General features: G+C 36.6%; 1 protein-coding gene across 1 annotated transcript in view; it reads left to right on the forward strand.

Annotated features, from left to right (window-relative positions):
• PAWR (pro-apoptotic WT1 regulator) overlaps positions 1 to 26,082 on the forward strand; it is a gene marked incomplete at both ends in the record, with an annotated part of 89,013 nt that overhangs the window by 37,708 nt on the left and 25,223 nt on the right. Inside the window, one exon of the mRNA XM_080704825.1 lies at positions 25,907 to 26,038. Within this exon, the coding sequence (XP_080560951.1) occupies positions 25,907 to 26,038 (132 nt within the window). The remainder of the gene's footprint in view (positions 1 to 25,906; positions 26,039 to 26,082) is intronic.

Below are 26,082 nucleotides of genomic sequence, written 5' to 3' on the forward strand. Positions count from 1 at the left end.
TTATATGGTTTGAAATCAGAAAATATATATCTTCTAGCTTTGTTCTTTTTCAAGATCGTTTTGGGTATCTAGAGTCCATATTTCATATTAGGATAGATTTTTTTTCTGAAAAATAAATATATAAATATATGATAGTTTTACCTAAAAAAATAGAAAAAAATATTCTCTGGTAAGAAAGAAAGTAAAAAGAAATATTGAAATGTTATCTTTAAGTCATCAAAAGCTTGGTATCAGACAAATTAAACTATTATGTGAGATTATCATTTTTAATTTTGGATAAATTGCTATTAATACTAGATGTCAACCACTAAGCCAAGCATGGGAGGGAGGGATGGGGAGAGAATGGGGTGGGTATCGGGTGGGGGCTGACTGGGCGATGTGTGCATGTATGTCTACAAAAGTTTGTATCCCACTATGATGTATGAATACAGTGCGCCAATAAAAAAGTAAAATAAAAAAAAATAAAGTTTCCTCAAAGGAAAAAAAAATAAAATAAAGTTAAATTGTGACTGGCTTCCAGTTAAGGAAGAATGTTCAGCTAGAGCCAGTGGTATTTACCAACTGTGCTTTTGAAAACATTCCATTTTTCCCTCAGATGCTCACTCAGCCTTCTGTTTTCTGAGTGGCATTATATCCTTTAGTTGGCAGAGAAATTAAAAGCATATTTAAAAAGGATGACTAGTCGTCTCCCTTCTGTTTAAAAAAATTACTGCTTTTCATGATAATGCTGGAGAATTGCTAAATTCCTTTACTTTTTTTTTTAAGTAATCAGGATGGAACTCAGGGGGCATTCTAGCCTGAGCTTCACCCCCAGCCCTATTTTTTATTCTTTATTTTGAAACAGGGTCTCACTGACTTGCAAAGGGCTTCACTAAGTATTAGCTGAGGCTGTCCATGAACTGAGATCCTCTGGTCACAGCCTCCCAAATGGTAGGATTACAAGTATGCACCACCACGCCCGGCATAAATGTCCTTTACTTTTTAAAGACACAAATCATAGAAGTGTAAAACATAGCCAAGGGTTTGTGTTCTTGTGTGTGTGTTTGTTGGATGCTTGAAAACCTCTTGACTGCTTAATTGAAAAGTGGAACTGTGGCCATTTAGAAGTTTTAGGCATTGCCTTTGCAAGATTCTTAATCATCTGAACCCACACTAAAAAGTTCTGAGTTAGGATAAGATGAACATGATGAATTTTTCCTATTAAATTCAAGGATACTTATTTTTGGTCTTCAGGGCACGTTACCATCTTTGAAAGCCAAATGCAGCAAATCAGATTTATGGCCATTTGTTTATCTACCTGTCTTTAGTCATTTTAATTACCTTATGTATTTTATGTGGATCTTTAGGAATGTGAGAAAACCATGAACTGGGAATCTAGTTCTTAATAGTTGATTTTCAAAGATTTTTCCTCCTTTGATTGTACCTTTTCTCCCTTTAAGTTTTTATTTTCCACAACTTGGACTATAGGTCTTAACTTTTGAGGCATTGATTTTTTTTTTTTTTAAGGTGGTACTGGGGTTCCTGGAAGCCCTTCTACCTCTGGGCTACACTCCCAGACCTATTTTTATATTTTTATTTGGAAACAGGGTCTCCTAAGCCAGCGCGGCTGGCTTTGAACCTGTGTGATCCTCCTGTCTCCGCCTCCCAAGTGCGTGGATTTACAAGGGTGTGCCACCACGTCCGGCAGAGGCATTGATTTTTAATGTCAAAAAGGGGGGTGCAAAAAGACTGCATGTTTTGGGTATCTATCACAGTGCTTAGCACATAGTAGAAGTTCAGTAAATGTGGTTTCTGTTAATATAACTGCTAATTCTCCTTTTTTCTGTTACCTAAGTGCTTTCTTATTTCTTCATGTAGTCTATTATGTTGGTTTTAGAACTTTAAATTAGCATAGATCTAAGAATTAATTTTATATAATGTTAACTCTTATTTTGGGCAAACATCCCCCCAAAAGAATTTATTATATTAATATAAATTCAAAGAGCATTTGTTTTCTAAAGTATGTCTGTTAAAAAGTTTCTAGAATCATGTCTGAAGGGATCCTTGAAATTTGTAATAACTCTAGTTTATCTTGCCTTAACTTACTACCCCATTTAGTAATTGTCTCTGCAGAAGTTTGCCTCATAGTTTAAACATTTGTATACAAGTGCTATTTCTTTCTTTCTTTCTTTTTTTTTTATGGTGGTGCTGGGGATGGAACCCTGAGGCTTTCTACTTTCGGGCTACATTCCCAGATCTGTTTTCTATTTTATTTGGGAAACAGGGTCTCACTAAGTTGCGGAGAGCCTCACTAAGTAGCTAAGGCTGGCTTCGAACCTGTGCATTCCTCCTGTCTCAGCCTCCCAAGCACTGGGATTACAAGAGTACACCACCACGCTCGGCTTACAAGTGCTATTTCTATAGAGTGCCTGCATTGATATTTATCTACTAGTTTTTAAACTTAGCCTTAACCAAGCAATGATATCTATGAAGTTATAGGTTTAGTATAGTAGCTATATTTTTTTTTGGTTGTAGTATAATAACTGTATTACCGTTTTGTTTGTGTACTATCCAAAATTTTATAGAGTCCTCTTTTTATTCATTACATAAAGCATGCCTGTCAGGTAGATTAATTGCATTTCTTTTTTTTTTTTTTCTCTCTCTCTATAAAACTTGAACATAACAGGTCTTTCTATTGGTGATGAAATACCGCTTATTTAGAAAGGAACCATTATAAGTACTTATTGTATATAGTTAATCTGATAATCTGAAAATGCAAATACTGTTGATATGCTTTCTTCTTTAGCTTTCTGGTACCCATGTGGCAAAGGGGACTAGTTATGCCCTACATCACTCTTTGCTCCTCATGAGGACTCCACCCTTGACTATTACAGATGCCTCAGAGCCAGACATCTCTGTGGTTACCAGCTGCAGAGAAGGAACCATCTCTGTAGGAATGGGATAGTTGCTTCACTGATGGGGGTAGGCAAATGGGTATGTCCTAACTTTGTTTTTTTATTTTATTATTTTTTGTGGTGCTGGGGATTGAACCATGGGGAATTCTACCTCTATGCTACAGCCCCAGCACTATTACATATTTTTTTATTTGGAAACAAAGTTTTGGTAAGTTGCTGAGAGCCTTGATAAGTTGCTGGGGCTGAGTTTGAACCTGCACTCATTCTGTTTCACCTTCCAAGTACTGGGATTATTGGCTTGTGCCACCACATGCCAGGCTTGTCATATATATACACACATATTACTATTCCCGCAAGTTATGCCCATCCTCCTCTTTGTCTTTAGGGGCTTCTGAAACATTAGTTCCTAATCTTTTTCTCTAAATTCTGAACATTTATATCTATATATCTATATATATATCTATAGGTTCACTGACACACATACACACACACACATACCACTTTATTGGTATGTAAATTCAGTATTCTCTGCCTCTGCTAAATTAACAATTGTCCATCTCCTTTTTATATTCTTTTTAAATTTTTTTAAATCTCGAAGATAGTATCTCACTAAATTATTCAAGCTGCCCTTGAACTTGTGATCCTCCAGCCTTAGCTTTCTGAGTAGTTAGGATTGCAAGCTATGTCACCACATCCAATTGCTTTTTATATTATATGGTTTAGCTGCTATCCTTTGTTCTGTTGCCTACAGATTATGTGTTATATGTTATCTTTTTAATTTTTCTTTATTGTCATCTTAGTGGAAGGGAAATCAGATTAAATATAGTATTTTCACTACTGTAGTTTCAAGTTCCAGGAGGGAGTGTTTCTGTCTCGCTACTCTTTCTCCATTGGCTAATGTCGCGTCCCTAGGGCTCCGGCCCGCAGAGCCCCAAGAAAGAAGACACAAACGCCGAGTCTGTTGACGATGCTTCCTCTTTAATGCTTCCCTTTAATGCTTCCCAGGCGAGCCCCTGCGTTCCCCGGCGTTTTTTCTCAATGCGCACAGCAGGCAAATATATCAGCCTCATAACCCCTCCCTCATCACTCCACCAACCCCAAGCTTCCCACAGCTAGGGCATGCGCATTTCTAACCCTCTCATAGGCGGGCTGGTGGTAGCACGAGGCGCTGTGTCACTAATCATCCATAGGACGCCTGATAGGGCTCACTGCGCAGGATCAGGGCACCGCCAGCCTCGTGAGCCTCGTGACTTGGCAACATGCCTAGGCGCCATCTTGAGTCCACGCTGGCAATAATCCTGGGTGCCATCTCGGTCCAGCCGAGTGGGCCCCGACAGGCTAACACTGTTTCTTGGGTATAAATATTTGAGATAAGGATGTGTCCATTATCTTGTTTACATAACAAGTAACATTTTACAAGTTTAATCGGCATACTTTTCTTTGAATACAGCTAAACCTATAGTTATATAAAAATTAACCTTTTTACCTTGAGGAGACCTAGACTCAGGAGGTTGTGGACATTATACAGGTGGTAAAAATCTGATTGTAACTCCTTTGTTCTTGAGATCCCAGGCTTTTTCTAGAGTGTTGCTATAACCAAGTCATAGTGAGCTGGCTCACTAGGCCCTTGAATGATATAAGGAAACACTATAATTGGAAAGTAGTAGCTCTGAAAATATTTTAGAAAATTCTTACTAATGTTAACTTTGATAGTATATTTTGTTACTTATCTCTGTTATTTTGCTGAAGAGTTGTGGATTGCATCATAAGAATACTAGATGTATTCCATAAGTCCCAAAAAAGGAGGGGGATGGTATGCAAACAGAGGAGCATTCATTTTTCCCCTGAAGAGAGCTGCAAAAGAACTGGATGTTTTAGGCAAGAGTTGGACTTCAGTTAAGGCAAGATGGGAAGGGGTAGAGAATGTTTGGAAAGGTGAGACTTCAAATATTTTTATTTAGGTTATAATAGATCTCACATAGGTCTCATGGCCTTTTGATCATAATATAAGCAAAGGTAGTCCATTAATGTTTCACTGAGTGCACTGATGGCCCCAGTGGCATTTGTTTATACTTTGTATCCAAAGTTCCCAAACATTTTCAGTTTACTGTAGTCTTAATGGGCCAGTAACTTTTTTTTTTTTTGGTGATACTAGGGTTGTTGGAAGCCCCTCTACCTCCGGGCTACACTCCCAGACCTATTTTATACTTGTTTATTTGGAAACAGGGTTTCTTAGGCCAGGGTGGCTGGCTTTGAACCGGCATCATCCTCCTGTCTCTGTCCCCCAAGCGCAGGGATTACAAGGGTGTGCCATCACACCCTTCCATGGGCCAGTAACTTTTTAACTATGCCCTTAGATACCAAATACAGTCATGCACCACAGAACAGTGGGGATACATTCTTAAAAATTCATCACTAGGAGAATTTTTTTTAATCATTTTGCAAATGTTATTGAATGTACTTACCCAAACCCAGAGGGTATAGGTCAGTCACTGGATGTGGCCTCTTGATACAATCAAGCTGTAAACATGAGATGCATGAAGATGCTGCTGGTGTTACATGGTATACTATTTCACAGTAAACTGTAAAGAAGAGTATATTCTAAAATGATGATAAACTTATAGTACAATAGATACATAAACTAGTGACAGTTTATTATCAAGTAATACGTCCTGCATATAATTGTACATGCTATACTTTTTCTTTTTCTTTCTTTCTTTTTTTTTTTTGCGGTACTGAAGATTGAACACGGGCATTTTACCTCTGAGCTACACCCCCAGCCCTATTTTATTTTTTATTTTGAAACAGTCTTACTAAGTTGTGGAAGGCCTCACAAGTTGCTCAGACTGGCCGTAAACAAGTCATTCTCCTGTCTCAGCCTCCCAAGTATTGGGATTACAAGCATGTGCCACCATGCCTGGCACATGCTGTACTTTTTTTACTATTGGAAGTGTAGTAGGTTTGCTTATGACAACATCAATGAAAACACATGAGTAATACATTGCTCTATGATGTCATGATGAAAGCTTTGACATTACTGGGTGACAATGATGTCACTAGGTGATAGGAATTTTTCATCTTCACTATAATATTACTGCTACAGTTTATGCAGCTTATCCTTGACTGAAAGGCCTCTTGTCATACATATCTGTAATTCCGTTTATTTAGTAGTTGAGTTCAAACAACTTAAGGATTTATGTCCAAATAACTTAGCAATTACCTGAATAAGTAATATATATTAAATCTTTTAATTTCTTTGTTGAAGAAATGTTTTTATTACATTTCATTTTTATGTTTTTGATACTGGAGATGGAACTCAGGGGCATTCTACCTCTGAGCTATACTCTCTTTTTATTTATTTATATTTTTATTTTGAAACTGGGTCTTGCTCAGTTCCTGAGGGTCTCACAAAGTGGATGAGGATGGCATTGAACCACAAATCCTTCTGTCTCAGCCTCCCAAATACTGGAATTACAGACATGTGCCACCATGCTCAGTTTTTTAAAAAAATTTACTCGTGTGTGTGTGTGTGTGTGTGTGTGTGTGTGTGTGTGTTACTATAGATTGAACACAGGGTTATTATACCTCTGAGCTACACCCTCAGCTCTATTTTAACTAATTTATTAATTAATTTTTGGAGCAGTGTCTCGCTAAGTTGTGGAGGGCCTTGCAAAGTTGCTGAGAATGGTTTCAAACCTGGGATCCTCTTAGCTTCTCAAGTACTGAAATTATAGGTGTGTACCATCACGTCCAACTGTTACATTATTTATTATTATTATTATTATTATTATTATTATTATTATTATTGGTGGTACTGGGGTTCCTGGAAACCATTCCACCTCGGGGCTACACTCGCAGACCTATTTTATACTTTTAAAATTTGGAAACAGGGTCTCTTAAGCCAGCGAGACTGGCTTCGAACCATGCGATCCTCCTGTCTCCACCTCCCAAGCGCGGGGATTACAAGGGTGCGCCACCACACCGGCTACATTATTATTATTTTTTTATTGCAGTACTGGAGATTGAAGCCAGGGTATTCTACCTCCAAGCTATACCTGCAGCCTTAATTTTTATTCTTTATTTTGAAACAGGATCTCACTAAGTTCGGAGGCTGGCTGAGAACCTGTGATCCTCCTGTGTCAGCCTCGAAAGTTCTGGATTTACAAGGGTGCACCACCATTGCCAGCTCAGCTGTTACATTCTTGAGTAGCCATTTTTCTTTCTAGTAGAATGTGTGCATGTCTTGGACACTGCACAACTTCTTAAACCTTGGAATCAGATTGGAATTCTACCCTCTTTTCCTGTTCCATATTGATTGGGGGGGTAATTACTGAGACTTCATTTTGCAAAGACATGATGGTATGGAAGGGAATAGAACTGTATCTCATTTCAAAATTGTAAAGCCAGATGTGGTGGTACACACCAATACTTGGGAGGCTGAGATAGGATGATTGCAGCTTCAAAGCTAGCCTCAACAACATAGTGAGATCCTGTTTCAAAAATAAAAAATAAAATGGAACTGGGGTGTAGCTCAGAGTTAGAATGACCGGGGTTCAATTCCCAGTACCACAAAGAAACAAAACAAAAACAACTGTTAACTTCCTTGAGCTAAGTGAATCAAGCAGTATTCCAGATATCTAAAGTTACTTTGCTTCCTTCAGAAATTTAAACTGTCTTTTGAGGAGCAATGAGCTTACTGCACCTGTGTTGTGCACTGTTTGGAAACATTCTTATTTAAGAATTATTAGGGCTATTATTTGGATTCTGTTTGTAATCAAAGGCAATTTATTTGGAAACAGGGTCTCTTTAGCCAGTGGAGGCTGACTTCGAACCTGTGCGATCCTTCTGTCTCAGCCTCCCAAGTGAGGGAGCGTGCGCCACCACACCCAGCTCACAGATTTTTAAAAAAGGGAATCATTAACATAAGTAAAAGTAACAGGCTTTAAAAACTTTTTGGGTGAAGGGATTATTTAAATATCAGTTATTTGATAGAGGAAATAGAAAAAAAACTGAGGTATGAAGACGTGGAATTTTTGTTACCTAGTGTCTTATTTAAATCCTCCACTGAAGTGGTTTGGACAATAGTGAACATGTTCTTAGCAATGAAGGAAGGTATGTAAATGAATACTTGATGGTTGTGACTGTTAGGCATATAATTTGATATGAACTGTGTAATGGGGAAAGCATATTATTATCATTCTTTGAAAGAAAAAGAATACTGCACAAGAGCATTTTTAGCAAATGTCAAAATTAATACAAAATCAACTCGTCTGTAAACATTTTGTGTTCTCCCTTTCTCATAAAAGTCTTGTTCTGCTCTTTTGACATAAGAGATCAAGAACTTTGGATCCTTTTAAAACAAACTAAACTCTAATGGTATGGGCTCTTAACATTTAAAAGAATCTTAAAATTTCAATTACAAAGAAGAAACATCACTTAATAAGCACACTTGTAATGAAGGAAAGGTTTTAACTTCTAAATAACTGTTGTGTGTGATTTTTTTTTTAATTTGTCACCTCTAAATGAATAAAGTAGTGTTACTCTTACCATTTGCTTCATAATAAATTGTTTGAATTTATTTACAATTGTAGACAAAAACTGACCAAAATGTTTGTTCCTGTAATTTATTCAGTTCACTGCTCATTGCTATTGGAATATTTTTCATATAGTTAAGATCCTAATGAAGCATTTAGATATTGCTCTATTTTTGCTATGTAAAATTGATATTCCACTGGGCGTGGTGGCACACACTTGAATCCCAACATTTGGGAGGCTGAGACAAGAGAATTGCAGTTTGTGGACGGCCTCACTTAGCTGAGGCTACTTAGTGAGACCCTGTTTCAAAATATAGCCTGGTGTGGCGGCACACACTTGTAATCCAAGTACTTGGGAGCTGTTTGCAAATAAAGAATAAAGAATCCAAATAAAGAATAATTAAAAAAGATATTCCTTACAGTTGAAAAGTAGCAGGTAACCATTTAAGAATGAGTCTATAGTGTACTCTGCTTCCACTCTTTCTTCTGTAGATTGAGCCACAAATCTAAATAAACCCTGTGAGCTGACAACTCAGTGGATAGTTTCTGAATATCTAGGATTTAGAAAAGGCATTATATGTAAATTATGATTTAATGAAGGCTTTTATGGGGGAGTTTTTAGAATTTTGTCAATATTTCTTGTTTGAAACATCTAGATTAGCTGACTTAAAACACACTTTTGGGCCAGAGATTGTAGCTCCGTGGTAGAGCATGTACTTAGCATGTGCAAAGGTCCTGGGTTTAGTCCTTAGCACCCAAGATAAAATAAAAATCCAAAAATAAAAATTGGAGTGGACTTCTTGGTAATTTTATAAGTCTCCTAAACTTTGAAAGGTTTTTTTTTTGTATTTGTTTTTCCTTTCAAATAGCATTTACCTGCTCTTTGCTAAATACTTCTACTCAGAAGATTTCTTGCTTTGTATTTTTATGACTGATATGAAGCAAAGATAGACAAAGCTTCTTATACCTTAAACTTGTATGTATTTTTGTACCTTCTTTGTACATAAATATTTTCGCTCAAATAATTTTCAGAATACCAAACTAAACCAGGTAAGAGTTTAAAAGAATTCTAAACCTTAAATTGATATAGAATATCTAATAATATCTGTCTTATTTTCTTCCTTCTTTTTTCCCTCCTTCCTTCCTCACTTAATCTCCTCATTTTTTCCCCTCTAATATTTATTGAGTAAGTACTATTCTTACCATTTTGCCAGGTGCTAATGTGTCAAAGGTAGACAGTGGTTCTTAACTATTGTAGAGAATAGTGTGGAAAAGTTGCCTGAAAGGAAGATTTGCCTCTGTAATGCAAAATGTAAATTGATTCTAGTGTAAGGATATAGCAAGGACCAAAAATGACCCTTTTTAAGCCTTGCACAGTGTTTAAAGATCCCATGCCATTATTCATTTTGATCTAAAATGAAGAACAGATCTTTTTTTCTTTTTGAGTTGTTGATCCTAATGTAGAAATGACTTTGTATTACTGTTATATCAATAGTAGCTTTTCATAATAGAAATAAAGTTTTATATTTCAGGACTAGGTTGCAATAGGATCACTATTATATGTTATCAACTAAATTTTATCCCTTCCAAATTTATCTGTTGAAGCCTTGAGCACCCAGTATGACTAGATTTGAAGGCAGGATTGTTGAAGAGGTAATTAAGGTTAAATGAGGTTAAAAAAACCAACCAAAAACTGGAACCCTAATCCTGTATGACTGGCCATTTGTTGTATCCTAATAGAAACACACACACACACACACACACACACACACACACACACACACACACACACACGTGTGCACATAGAAAAAAGGCCAAGGGAGGCTATTGCTAGAAGGTGACCATCTGCAAGCCAAGGAGAGACCTCAGGAGAAACCACACCTGTCAGCCCTTTGATCTTTAACGGATAGTCTCCAGAACTGTGAGAAAAATTTCTGAATTTTATCTCATTACTTGTGTCATCTTATTATGGCAGCAATGCCAAGTTATTATATGTCCTAATGTAGGTGTTTCACATATCAATTTCTCTTACTGTCTTAAAATCCTCTTCAGCTACAGTTTAAACCCCAATCATAAGCTGTTTTTAAGTCCTTGATTTCTTCCAAATCTATGTAGAGTCCCAGAATGAGCTGCATATTGAAGGCGGTCTTGACAAATAACTATTATTTCATTGGTTTGGTTATACTTTTGTGGATTTTTATATAATAGGTTGTACAAAATATCTATATTTGAGACTATATATCACAATTGGTAGAGGACAAACAAGTTATGAAATAGTAAATATTGCCTGGTGGTTAGAGAATGCTGGCTTTTCAGCCCAATTGTCCTGTGTTCAGATCACATTTCCATATGTTAGCTGTAATGGAGTAACTTTAGGAAAGTTGCTTAACTACTTCCAAATCTGTAAAGTAGGCATAATGACAGTGCCTGTCTCATAGGGTTGTCATCAAGGTTAAAAGTGAGGTTCTGAAAAGCTCTTAAATAGAAAACACATTCTATTAAACACATGAGTGCTGTGTAATATGTAACTGTTAGCTGCTCTTGCAGCTGCTGCTGTTGATTATTGTTTCTGTATTTAAGTTAATGGAAATAGTGTTTTCTCTATAAGGATTTAAAAAATTATTGGTTAATTACCTTTCTGTACCGGGCGTGGTGGCGCATGCTTGTAATCCCCGCGCTTGCGAGGTGGAGACAGGAGGATCGCGCAGGTTTGAAGCCAGCCGCGCTGGCTTAAGATACCCTGTTTCCAAATAAAAAAGTATAAAAATAGGTCTGGGAGCATAGCCCAGAGGTAGAAGGGTTTCCAGGAACCCCAGTACCACCAAAAAAAAAAAAAAAAAAATACCTTTCTGTATACTGAACAATACCTAAATGACTCAAAGACTTACCAGAATTTGAAGTAAAATGTTCCCAACATTTAATGATGGGTACATTGTATGGTAATTAGATAAAATTAGGATTAAATTTTTAGTTCTCTTTTCACTTCTTTTAGTATCTAGCCACTGCCAGTGTGATAGAATATAAATTAGTCATTCCACTGACCTCAGACTCTCAGATATGCATATACATACACTCACATACTATAATTCAAGATGCCTACTCATCAAATTATTCCATGAGTGATTTATTTTTGTACTTTTATTGATACATTATAGTCTCATATCATAATGTAGGTCATAATGATAGTGACACTTCTTTTTTTATCCCCGAGCTCTAACTCGTAGTTTTCTCCTAGGTTCTTTTTCACACATCAGAGATGCTTGTGTCCTAAGTATTAAAGAGGTTGAGGAGACACATTCTCTTTTGGTCATAAGGGTTGAATGAATTGTCTTCTTGGGTCATAGTGTTGAGTGCAGGCCTGAGGTAGAGGAAGAAGAGATAATTAAAAAGGATCGAGTCCTTGAATCTTTTGGGGTGGAGGGATGGGAGAGAAGAGGAGGATTTAGGATTAAGGGTATGCTGTGGAAAGAAAATAAGTCCTTCCTTCATGGGTGAGAGCAAGCTAGGCTAAGGTAGATTATTTTACTTGTATAGTGGTTCATTAATTTACTTTACATTTCCTAAGTACCTATAGTGTGCCAAACTCTATGCTGAGTGCTAGTTTACCTTCAAGGCCTATTTTAGTTTAAGTTTCCTTAAAATAAGCCTTAAATTTCTTAGGAATAGTTTTTATTGTGTGTATGTATGTATGTATGTATGTATGTATGTATTTTTTGGCGCTGGAGGCGGAACCCAGGGGCATTCTACCTCCAAAATATGATTCTAGCTCAATTTTTTATTCATTATTTTGAAACAAGCTCTCACTAAGTAGCTGAGACTGTCCTGAAACCTCGATCCTCATGTCTCAGCCTCCCAAATACTGGTATTACAAGCGTGTGTGACCATGCCCAGCTGAAAGGAATAGTTCTTAAAAGTGAAGTATAGCCGGGTGTGGTGGCGCATGCTTGTAATCCCTGCGCTTGGGAGGATGAGACAGGAGGATCGCGCAGGTTCGAAGCCAGCCTCAGCTACTTAGTGAGGCTTTCAGCAACTTAGTGAGACCCTGTTTCAAAATAAAATATAAAATAGGGCTGGGAGTATAGCCTGAAAGTAGAAAGTCCCTGGGTTCCATCCCCAGTACCACAAAAAAGAAATAAAAATAAAAAATATTACTGAATTCATTGTCAACATTTAGAATTGAAAGATTTTTCTACTGGAGGTAGAAAGCCTCTGGGTTCCACCCCCAGTACCACCAAAAAAAAAAAAAAAAAAAAAGTGAAGTATATATTAGAATGAATGGTTTATCTATAGTAAGTTTAAAATATTTTTAGATGAATATGGGTAAAGAAAGAGGATGTACACAGAAGCCCCAGACACAGGGGAATTTAAACCAGAATATAAAGCTCCTTGATTGGGGTATAGTTCATTATAATGAATGAATCTTCCTAAGGGGAAAAAGCTGAAGATGAGCTGTAGAAATATGAAACCAAAGTGGTAGGTCCTTCAAAAAATCTGGGCACAGAGCTTTGTTCTGCATGCAACATGACTTTGACTCTGAACTTGTTCTTCTCTAGGGTCCTTTTTCTACATCCTCCTTTTATTTAATATTTTCATCTGAGTAGTATTCAACAAATGGCAATGTTCTCTTGAAAATTCTGGCTAAAGGAGACAGAAGTCATTTAGTGTGTTTCTCAAACCATACAAATGCTTTCAGGAAATTGTTAAGCTATGAAGGATTTGCTATTGTTACTTTTGTACAAGTAGGTATACCAATACCAATTATTTTGTCAGTGTGTTTATCCTCAGTGTGTTATCCATGTTTACGAATCCCCAGACAAAGACACATTGGGTTGTAGAAATCACAGTGTAGGAAATTGCTTTATATTCTATATAGTTTTACCCTTTCCTACTTCCCAGATTTCAAAAAGTGATTTGACTGGGAAATTCTGAATGTTTTCATAAATAAATATTCCTACAAAACTAGTAACACTTATTTAAAAAATTTTAAGCTAGGCGTGGTGGTACACACTTGTAATCCCGGTACTTGAGAGGTTGAGACAGGAGGATTGCAGGTTCTTGGCCAGCCTCAGCTGCTTTGTGAGGCACTTTGCTACTTAGTGATACCTTGATTTAAAATAAAGAATATAAAATAGGGCTGGGGTTGTAGCTCAGAGGTAGAATGCCCCTGAGTACTGCAAAAATCCTCCATACTGCAAAAAAAAAAAAAAAAAAGTTTCAGGGTTCTTTTTACAATCCCTTTAGAGACCCAATTTAATTTCAGATCCTCTGAATTTATATTAATCATTGCCTTTTGTTATTGGGTGTTTGCAGTTTGATCATGATCCTTTCATTTAAAAGTTTTGCCTGTTGAGTACTAAAGGGAAGAGGTGAGACTTTGTGGCATCTGTAGAGCCTGCCTGCCTGCCTGCCTTCTTTCCTTTCTTCCTTTCTTTCTTTCTGTGGTACTGGGGATTGGAACCAGGGGCATTCTACCTCCGAGCTACACCCGTAGCCCTAGTTTTTATTTATTTTGAAACAGGATCTCACTGAGTTGCAGAGAGCCTCACTAAGTAGCTGAGGCTGGAGGCAAACCAGAGATCTCGTCTCAACCTCCCAAGTACTGAGATTAAAAGTATGTCATCACACGGCTCTTGTAGAGTGTTTCTTAAAGCATACTATATATGAGAGCTTTTGAAAATCCTGTTTCTTGCTAGAATCTATAATGAAATTGGGATTAAAAAGTAGATAAGTTATTTCTATGTATATGGCAGTCTCAAATTGTATTTTGAGGCATAATGATTGAACAAGAAAATTTTCTGCTAATAATTATTAAAAACTTTTATAGAAAGATTTTATTCACTTATATTTATTAGGTTTCCATTTTTATAGCTATTACTGACTAGAAGCTAATGATTTGGAAACATAACTGGGTCAAGTGGCTGTCTTTGAGAACTTTAAAATCTAGTTAACTGACTGGGTTTTACAAACATGATAGAAATGAACAATGCTATATAGCATGTAATCAAGAAGTTGGGCTGGGCACAGTACTGCATGCCTATAGTCCCAGCTATTCAGGAGGCTAAGGCAAGGAAAATCGCTTGAGCCCAAGAGTTCCAGAACAGCCCGGGCAAAATAGCAGACCATTTATCAGTAAATAAATAAAAATTGAGTCGAAAAATTGTAATCCGATTTTTACATTTGAAATAATCATGTTTTTATTCAGTAAGTAAAATGCTTGTCATGTGGAAAAACTGGATACTTGCAACTAGATTATCATAAATAAAAAAAGATTTCAGTTGAAATAGCATTGAGCAAAGTAGTATATAAAATGGGGGTAGTGATGGTGCACACCTATAATTCCAGCGCTTGGGAGGCTGAGATAGAATCACAGGTTTGTGGCCTGCCTCAGCAACTTAGTGAGACCCTGTTTCCAAAAAAAAAAAAAAAAAACAAAAAAAAGCTAGGGATGTAACTCAGAGTTAGAATGCTCGTTGATTCTATACCCTGTAAAATAAATAAATACACAAATAAAGAAATAAAGTGGAGTGGTAATAGTACCTGCTTGTGAGAATTGAAAACAGTAATTCAAATAAAGTATTAGGTAACACTTAGTACTTAGTAAATATCCAGTAAAAGCAGATATTATTACTAGCATTTTTGTATGTATATCAGAGTATTTGGGAGTTAATAATCATGATAGTATGGGTACAGCATGCCAGTCATTATTCTTAGCTTATTGCATATGTTATTTTCTTTGTCACAAGTTTATGGGGGTACAGCTATCACTGTTACTCCATTTAACAGATCAGCTAAAGAAAAGCATCAAGTGGTTAAGTAAATGACCAAATAGGGAAGAAGTTGAAGAGTAACTATTTTGGGACTAGATTGCCTCATTAAATTAGCTGAAGAAAAGCTGTGTGCACTGGACTGTTAAAATAATAATAGTAATTGAAAGCTAAATATAGATATTTTTGGTTATTTGTTTTCTTTGGCTTCATAGCATTGATTCACTAGGAACATAATCAATAATTTGTGCTCTATTCAGGTAAAGAATTAAGTTCAGTGCTATATCTTCCTTTTATTTTTATTTTTATTTTTTATTTTTGGTGGTACTGGGGTTTCTGTAAACCCTTCTACCCCTGGGTTATACTCCCAGACCTACTTTATACTTCATTTTATTTGGAAACAGGGCTTCTTAAGCCAAGGGAGGCTGGCTTCGAACCTGATCCTCCTGTCTCCGCCTCCCAAGCGCGGGGATTACAAGCGTGCGCTACCACGCCTAGCTATCTTCTTAAAATTCGCCATTGGTACATTTTAGAATGTTTTTCCATATTAGGAATTTATTTTTTTTTGGTGGTACTGGGGCTCCTGGAAACCCTTCTACCTCTGGGCTACACTCCCAGACACCTATTTTTTATATTTTTATTTGGAAACAGGGTCTCTTAAGCCAGCGAGGCTGGCTTTGAACCTGTGCGATCCTCCTGTCTCCGCTTCCTAAGCACGGGGATTACAAGTGTGCACCACCACGCCTGGCTATTTGCATGTTTGGTAGTTCCTTTTGAAGGTAGTTTCTTTCTTTTACTAGTGCTTTGTTTTTCCTAGCATTTTTGTGTGTGTGTGTGTGTGTGAATCAAGTCAAGAATTTTTTGTTAATAATATTCAGGCCTACTAGTTCCAACTGTAAAGCATTAAAACAGGTCTGATTATTTGAGACCTAGATGGTAGATGGTAAAAGAAAGCTTATACTATAAAATTTGGGAAAGAATTTTCACTTAAAACTAGTATGTTTCTGGAATCTTTCTTACAAAGTTTAGTGACTTAGAGGAAAAAAATGTGGTGGAGAAAAAGTCAGGTATTTTGGAAAATATTATAAAGATACATTCAGAAGTAATTGCAATTAATACCCTGCAAAATTAAGATGGAGACTTGCTTCTGAGTCACATGTTTGAACAATTAAAGGCTATGGGATGACCTTCCTCCACACTCATTCCAAAAACAATAAGCTTGCTCAAAGTATTAATGAGCAAGTTCTCATTGTAGAATTGCATTTACAGCATTGATGAACTTTGAATTACTAACAGTTTATATTACAGATTAGTACCATTGAAGTTTTTATTCTGAGCTGGACTTTTCAGCACTTGTTTGGAAACTCTTACATATTTTACTTTCACTCATTTTTATGTTTCTCACATTATAATCTTGAGCTCCCTTGTGCCCATTACCTTATTTTAAACGTATACACATGGTTATCAGCAGAAGGGTATAGTTTCTTAGGGAAACTGGAGAATGCTCAGTCAGTACTCCCTCATATCGAATAGGAGATAAGAGAAGTTAAAAGTGAGACTGCCAAATTAGGAAATAATGTCTTGTTTAGATCTTAAAGTAGAAAAACCCTTTCTTAGCACAAAGTGAAAAATACCAAAAGGAAAACAGAGTTTAAAATTAAACTAGAAAAGGATATTCACAATGCATGATACATAAAGGTTACCATTCTTATTATATAAAGAACTTCTAAGGAATACTAAGAAAATGAATAACCAGTACAACTTGACAGGACACCCTTTGTGAGGAAAACAGAGATACATAAAAAATACATAAAGCTGGCCAAAATATCACAAAAGTCCATCATTCTAACTGGGACTCAGTGAAGCCATTACTTACCTAGTATATTTGAAGAGAATTTAAAAAGGGGGGAGGGGAGTAAGACAGGCTTCCTCAACTTTCTGAGGGGAAGTTGGCAGCATATGTAAAAAGCCTTATATATCAGACAGGTACACAAAAATTTATGTGAAAGGCGATTTTGAGTATGTCCCACAAAACAGATAAAATTAAACAGTTTATGCTGTATTCATTCTGTACTATGTTGCTACAGTTTTTCTTGCAAAAGATGAGGTAATATAAGTACATCTCAAAACAGGATGTCCACAATTGTCTGAGTTAGTTTTCCTAATAGGAAGATTTATATCACATTAATGAAAGTTTAAGTAAGTTTTTTATTATGTTCTGTTTAAAATTTTTATAATTCATATTAATCAGTTTTATAATTAGGAAAAATGCTATTTTTATTAACATAAAAAGTATCTTCCTACAGTTTATTATAATTTGTTGAGAGAGAGAACCTGCACAAGCATACGCACACGCACTGCCTTTCTAATCATGAGTATAGCTATTTAGAGAACTTGATACTGTTTAGTCCAGAGATCTGGTGAAATCCCAGCAGGAGTTAGTATGATTAGATGAGGACAGACTGTCTGAGTTAGATCTGATAGCACAGTATGCAGCAACATAGGGAAGGTGCTTTAAAATTGGAAAAGAAATTGAAATGAAAATGAAATTGCATTCATTTTCTATGAATGGTTGTATTATCGGGTTTTATGTAAGTAAGATTTCTTTTTTTTTTCTTCTTTTTTTCAGCACTGGGGATAGAACCCAGGGGCATTCTACCTCCAAGCTGCACCCCCAACCCCATTTTTAAAAATTTCTTTTCTATTCTTTATTTTGAAATAGGGTCTCACTAAGTAGCTGAGGCTTTGCAAATCGCGCTCCTCCTGTCTCAGCCTCCCACATGGTTGGATTACAAGCCCTATGCCAACATGCCCAGCTGTAAGGTTTCTTTTTGTTGGAATATTTTTTTGTTATCTTAAGTCCATAGGATCAAATGCTCAAAATGTTTTACCAAGTTATAAAGCATAACTAATTTATTTTGATGAACCAAATTGGTTGCATATTTACAAAGTGAATCAGTGTGTTTAATAATTACTCTTGAAAATTTACATATTTTAATTTATTCCACTTAGTTCCCAAACTTTCTAGCTTAGGGATGTGTATGTGTATAACAATTTTATAATCATTGTAATGTAGACATACAATAGCTTTCTCCAGTCACCTAATTAGGAGAGATTATTTGTTTATAGAGGCTGTTATTAATTTGATCTTATTTCAAGTGTCTTATTTTGGGAAAAGTTTTTTTTGTTTAATCATTTTTTTTCTTTTTTTGGTGCATTGTAGTCATACATCTTGATGGAGTACAAGATAGTAGAGGCATACGTGCACACATCACTCATTTAGCCCTTACCCAATTCATTTCAAATGAATTTTGTCTTAGGAACAGGGATGGATAGTAAGGAAAAAATAGGCAGAGCTTAACTCATGACAGAATAGTATATGCTAGATACAGAACTAATGGATAATGAAAGGATGTTACCAGAGAAGGAGGCAGATAAAGAAGCTTTGATACTGATAAGATTGACATGGTATTGCTGAAGAAACAAGTAGAATCTATCTTCACTCCCCTAAATACCTCTCATGGCTGCATTAATTGTCAGTAAAAGCATATCCAGCTCACATACATGATTTGTAATTGTGTGATCCCAAATGCATACTTCCCCTCTCTAGTAGAACTGTAATTTTTTTTTTTTTTTTTTTAAGTAATGGGGATTGAATTGAATCCAGGGGCATTCTACCTGGGCCACAGCTCAAGGCCTTTAAATTTTTATTTTGCAACTATCTTGATATTTGCTGAGGCTGGCCTCAAACCTGCCTCAGCCTCACAAGTACTCGGGAGTACACCACTTCACACCTGGCTTAATGTATTTATTTGTAAGACTCATCACTTATGAAGGAAACGAGTGTTAAAAGAGAAAGGAATGTGAAGCAATATCTTGTTGAGTTCTTCAAATAAGATTGTATGCCACAGAATTTAAGCTATCAAAATAAAGTATCAAAAGTTGCCATAAGAATTTATTAAAATTACTTTTAACAGATTTTAATGTTTAAACTGAAATTTTTAAGTTGTATTTTCTTATTTAGTGCAGTATGCAGTTTTAGATAAATAATAGCTGTAAGTCTGTAGGTGATGATTGTCTTTTCATGCCTTGCTGTCTAAGAATTCTTATTACTCTAATAAGTATATGGAATATACTCTCTGTTGTAGAAGCCTTTAAAATTGTATTAATACAAGCTGGGCGTGGTGGCACACGCTTGTAATTCCCACACTTGAGAGGTGGAGACAGGAAGATTGCACAGGTTTGAAGCCAGCCTTAAGAGACCCTGTTTCCAAATAAAAATATAAAAAAATAGGTGTCTGAGAGTGTAGCCCGGAGGTAGAAGGGTTTCCAGAAACTCCAGTACCACAATAAATAAATAAATAAATAAATAAATAAATAAATAAAATGTATTAATACAAATTAATGTTTTAAAAAAGCAAACAGTACATGAATTGCTTTTTATGAACTGAATTTTGTTTTATAAAATTCTGTTTTATAAAGTTGATAAGCAAAAGCCATCATGAAATTAATTCTTTCGTTTTAGCCAATGAATTTAATTTTGTGATACATTAAAAAACCTTTGAGCTATAGGAAATTAATGCCTCCAATATTACCAAGTCAAGTGTATTCCCATGCTACACACACAAAGTTTAGTCTTTCAAAAGCAGTGTGTTACATCTCATTTGCTCAAGAAGTTACCATGGTTGTCTAGTTATTTTGGACTTAAAGTCTCAATTCCTGCTTAGCATTAGTGCCTTTATGCATTAGTTTCTCCCATACATTCCACTATTTAGTTCAGGAAATACTTATTATTTTTAATAGGAGTATGAAGTACTGTGGTGATGCTAAAATTATGATCGTGCATTCTTTGCCTCAAACAAGGCAAACTATAAAAACATAGCACAGTGCCATTCAGACTTTTTTTTAGACAGATAAGAATGTACTTTATTAGCAATGCAAATACCATAAATACTTTTGCTGTTACAGACATTTTCCAAAATGGCAAGTAATTTTTAAGTACAATAACAATCAGTTTCTTATTCCATGGATTTGTAGGGTAGCTGTCCTGTGGAAGAATCTTGTGTATTTTATCTTATTTTATTTTATGTATTTATTTCTTTGTGGGTCTGGGGATGGAACCCAGGGCCATTCAACCTCTGAGCTACACCCCTTGCCTATTTTTTATTCTTTATTTTGAAACAGGGTCTCACTAAGTTGCAGAGGGCCTCACTACGTAGCTGAGGCTGTCTGTGAACTGTGATCTCCCGGTCTTAGCCTCCTAAATACTGGGATTACAAGCGTGCGCCACCGCGCTCAGCTTCTTGTGTATTTTAAAATTCTGTACTTTCTTTTCTTTCATTTTTGTAGGTATTTCAACTCAGACTATTGTAAATGTATTTTTCATTTGCATGACTATTTGGTATGATATTCTACAGTAGAATGGGATGTGTATTAGTTTTATTTTCTTTTTTGTGTGATGCTGGGGATTGAACCCAGGACCTCGTGCATGCTAGGCAATGACTATCAGTGAGCTGCACTCCTAGCCCATTAGTTCTCCCTTAAAACTATTTTTTTTCAAATTGCAAGATACATAGCATCGAAGGCTTCTCTTTCATTAATGAATAGCATCTCTCAGACCTCAAGATGACTAAAAGTGCATCCACATTGGTTCTTCAGTGCTTTGTTGGAAATGGTACTGATGTAGTAAGAATCACTGACTAGAGAACATTGTGGCCCAAGGAGAGACTTGCTTCAGAGAGACAGAGAAGGTATCAACTCATCCACCACATCCCCAAATGAAGGAAACTAAAAAAAACTCAGTAGCTTCTAGTTGAGAGAGGTACCGGGGAAGGGATTTTTCCAGGGAGCTAGCTAGGTTTCATTCTGTGCCTGAGGATAGCAAGATATTAATCACAGACTAGAGATTTTAAAAGTCACAGTGAAGCCGAGGGTGGTGGCTCATGTTTGTAATCGTAGCATTTGGGGGGCCAATTCAGGAGAATCCTGGTTTGTGGACAGCCTGAGTTACTTAGTGAGATCCTTTTCAACTAAGTGAGACCTTGTTTCAAAATAAAGAATAAAAAATAGGGCTGTGTGTGCAGCTTGGAGGTAGAAAGCCCCTGGGTTCCATCCCCAGTACTGGGGGTGGGGGGAAGGCCACAGTGGATTTATTTGGAAAGGAGAGAAGGGATACAGGATTAGGTTAGATTAGGGGTAAATACAGAGCACAATAGGGATGAGAGTCTGTAGAGTAATAAATGAGACTTGGAAAACTTGGTCTGCCCATGACTGAAGTAAGCATGGAAGTAAAGCCTGATAGAATTCTTCCAGATAGCCTGTAAAAATAAAACAAATCAATAAACAGCAATAGTAGTATTCAGAAAAATACAAGACATGTCAAACCCCTACGCAACTGTCATCCAGCCACAGCAGCCATCACCCATAGCCACTCTTTTGATGGCAACACTAGTAATTTTGTGTTCTGCAAGGTTACCCAGTGCATTTGCAGATAATCAAAAGTTTTGAAAAGTGCTCACTGATAATTTATTTTCTGTTCTGTTTCTTTTTCTTTATAAAATTTTCTCTTCCAGCTGGGCGTGGTGGGGCACGCTTGTAATCCCCATGCTTGGGAGGCAGAGACAGGAGGATTGAGCAGGTTCGAAGCCAGCCTGTCTGGCTTAAGAGACCCTGTTTCCAAATAAAAATATAAGAAAATAGGTATCTGGGAGTGTAGCCCAGAGGTAGAAGGGTTTCCACCGCAGTACCAAAAAAAAAAAAAAAAAAAAAAGTTCTGTTCCAGCACACTAAATCAGTTTCATAATTGACAAATAGGTTACACTTAGTTGCTTAGTTGTTGGAAAATTGAGTTCAGGGTTAGGAGTTAGACTGGTTAGGTTCTAGGTTCTAGTTGCACCCTTAATAACTTTTTGTCCTTAGGCCTGCTACTTAATCTTAATTCTCAGATTCTTCAGTTACCTACTAACTAAAATTTTTGAGAATTATATGAAATACTTGATGTTAGTTTTTAACAGTGTCTTATACTTTAAAAATGTCCAATTAAAGATAGATGCTAGCCAGGCATGGTGGTGTACGCTTATAATCCCTGTGCTTGGGAGGCAGAGACAGGAGGATTGTGCAGGTTCGTAGCCAGGCTTGCTGGCTTAGGAGACCCTGTTTCCAAACAAAAATATGTTTAAAAAAATAGGTCTGGGAGTGTAGCCCAGAGGTAGAAGGGTTTCCAGGAACCCCAGTTACCCCCACACCCCAAAAAGGTAGATGCTAGCAGGGCGTGGTGGCACATGCTTGTAATCCCTACACTTGGGTGGCAAGACAGGAGGATCGCGCAGGTTTGAAGCCAGCCTTGCTGGCATAAGAGACCCTGTTTCCTAATAAAAATATAAAATGGGTCTGGGAGTGTAGCCCGGAGGTAGAAGGGTTTCTAAGAACCTCAGTACCACCAAAAAAAAAAAAAAAAGATACTATAGTTAGGCATGGTAGCACATGCTTATAGTCCCAGTATTTGGGAGGCTGAGACAGGAAGATCACAGGTTTGAGGCTGGTAAAAAAGTATCAAGATCTTGTTTCAAAAAACAAACAAAAAGAATTGGGGGTGTACCACAGTGGTAGAATGGCTTTGGGTTCAGTTCTCAGTGCCACCAAAGCAAATAAACCATTATTACTATATTTTAATTGTCAGTCCTGGGATTTGAATGTAGGTTTCTTTCTTTTTTCTTTTTTTTTTTTTTTTGGTGGTACTGGGGATTGAACCCGATGCCTTCTACCTCCGGGCTACACTCCCAGACCTATTTGATATTTTATTTGGAAACAGGGTCTCTTAAGCCAGCTGAGGCTGGCTTTGAACCTGCATGATCCTCCTGTCTCAGCCTCCCAAGCGCGGGGATTACAAGCGTGCACCACCACGCCCGGCGTGAATGTAGGTTTCTGATTCCAAAATTTGCAGATGATTATAAAGAACATAGTTCAAAGATAGCATATCCCTTTCTTTTAATCATTTAGACATTTTTTTTTTACTTTATAACAAATTGTCAGTGTTTCTTTGATATTTCTTTGAAAAATACTTTTCAAGTAATATTTTGCTATTTTATTTTCTAGTTTAGTCAAAAGCATTACTATTTTTAAAAACTTCTAAGTAGGAGTTTCAAACATATAGAATAGTATAATGAAAGTTGATCTCATACCTATCTTTTAGCTTCAGCAATCATCAGCATATGATCAGTTTTGTTTTATCCGTACTACCACATAGTACCCTTCTCACCTCTTGTGCTGTTTTGTAGAAAATACAGGTTAGCGTATTTTTCATTCTTAAATACTTTCTTATATATACCTAAAAGACAAGAATGAATCTTAAAGAGAAATAGCATTATTATACCCAACAAGGTTAAAAAAATTAGTTACGTTGATCAAATATTTATTGTTAAAATGCCCTTTTTTTTTTTGATACTGGGGATGAAACCCAGGAGCTTTCTACCTCCAAGCTACACCTTCAGCCCTATTTTTTATTCTTTAATTTGAAACGGTCTCAGTGAGTTGCAGAGGGCCTCCCTAAGTAGCTCAGGGAGTCCTTGAACTGTGTTCCTCTTTGTCTCAGCCTCCCAAATGCTGGGATTACAAGTGTGTGCCACCACACGGGGCTCAAACTCTTTAAATAATTTTAAATAGTTTCCACACAAAGTTTTTTGATGTATTTTTTATATAAAAATACAATTTACTTTTGTATTGATTTATTTTTTCCTGTACTTGGGATGGAACCCAAGGGCATTCTACCTCCAAGGTATGCCCCAGCCCACTTTTTATTCTTTATTTTGAAACAAGGTCTAAGTTGCAGAGGACCCCACGAAGTAGCTGAGGCTGTCCACGAACCCATAATCTTCCAGTCTCATCCTCCCAAGTACTGGGATTATGGGCAATACCATGTCAGGCTTGTATCAGTTTTTAGAGTATCAAACTGCCTACTGTGTCACTTAACTGGTCTTTCCAGTTTTGGTCCCTTTTAATCTGTTGAATTGCTTTACCTGTTTTTTCCCCCCAAAACCAGATTTTGATCATATTGCAGTTTTATTCCAAGGAATTGAAGCACTCTAATTACTTTCCATGCTATATAGGGAAAAATCTAGACTTTTCAGGTTATTTATTATTTATTTTTCTTGGTGATCAGAACACATGCCTTTCCAATACTCACCTCAAGACCTGTGAGGCTCTGCAGTCTTATAAGCGAACCTTTTATCAGGTAGATCTGGCAGAAGTCTCTGGTCTTTTGGGTCAGAGTCAAAACATTTTAGACTCCCACCACTGACTGTAGTTACAGTATCATTATTTTCTTGTACTGTTCCTCCAGGCCCCAGTTCTCATAGGTTGACATAATGGAGGGCCTGGTTACACTTATATAAGCAGTCTCTTGGATCTTAAACATGCTGGAATCTCAGCCTGCTTGTTTCTTTTGTTTGCCCTTCCATTCTGTTCCCAGACAGATGCTGTCCTCCATATAGACTTTGTCTTTGAATTGCTCCTTATCAGACTCGCATCCTTGCACTGTTTTTCCTCTACCTGTATGTCAGTGACCCAGCTTGGTTTGCACAGTGGCCTTTAGTTTTTCCTGTTATATACAGTTTCTAAATCCTGTTGTCTTCCCTGCCATATTCTGGTCAGTGTCTTATTGACTTTGTCTTCATCAACGTAGAACCTGTTTCAAAATTTAAAAAAATTAATAAAATAGGGCTGGGGGTGTATCTCAGAGGTAGAACACCTCTAGGTTCAATCTCCAATAGAATGAACAAACAAATGAATGAACAGACACACTAAATATATTGCAAGGAACAAATCATCTCTTGATCAGTTTAATGGATAGAGATATGTTTCTATTTGAATTTTTGAGCAAAAAAAGCTTGGAGATGGTAATTGCTGATATTGATTCATCTGTTTAGTAACTCTTCTCTTGTAAGCTTCCCCCCACCCAGTATGTCATACTCATCATCTGAAAGTCTTCTTTTCCTTATCTGTAATTCCAAATTATATCTACCCTTAAATTATAAGGTTTCCTTTAGCCCTTCCTAACTCTTGAAATGAAGTCATTGTTCTTTATGTTCTCATATTAAATAAGAAAATGGCCTTGAACTGTTACCTATATATGTGTTCTATCTTCTTTATCAGTATAAATTTTTTTTTTTAGAATATCTTGTTACTCTTCACAAAGTTCTTTATTCAAGGTAGACACAGTCAGTTTACTTGTTGAATGAATAAGAATGAGTGAACCATCCCTTTAAAAAGCCAGGTAAGCCAATTGTGGTGGCTCACACCTGTAATGCCAGTACTTAGTATTTGGGAGGCTAACACAGGAGGATTACAGGTTCAAGGCTAGCCTCAGCAACTTAGCGAGACTCTGTTTCCAAAATATAAAATAAAAATAGGACTGAGGGTGTAGCTCCAGAGGTAGAACAACCCTGGGTTCCATCACCAATATCAAGCCATATCCTCAATAAAGCAAAAAACCCTGTCACTGGTAGCTAGAGCTTAGAGAAGAGATAGGTTGCCAAATATATGAATGTGGAGGTGCTGGTTTAAAGCAATTTAATTTATATACTGCTGGAAAGAACATCTTTATTGTATAAACTAATTTCTGAATGCATAAAGATTTCTTTAGCAGATATTTTAACATACCATCAAATAATAGTTTGATTATATTAGGAGATAAAATGGAAACTATTCTTTCTTTCAGTGCTTAGATGAGTATGACGATGATGAAGCAGGGCAGAAAGAACGCAAACGGGAAGACACCATTACACAACAGAACACTATGCAGAACGAAACTGTAAGCTTATTAGATCCAGGAGGTTCCTATCTGCCTCAGGTGAGTATGTGAAAGTACAGGAAGTCACTAACTGTGTTAAGAAC

Source organism: Muscardinus avellanarius (genome assembly GCF_963383645.1).
Source record: "Muscardinus avellanarius genome assembly, chromosome: 11".
Classification (NCBI taxonomy): Eukaryota; Metazoa; Chordata; class Mammalia; order Rodentia; family Gliridae; genus Muscardinus; species Muscardinus avellanarius.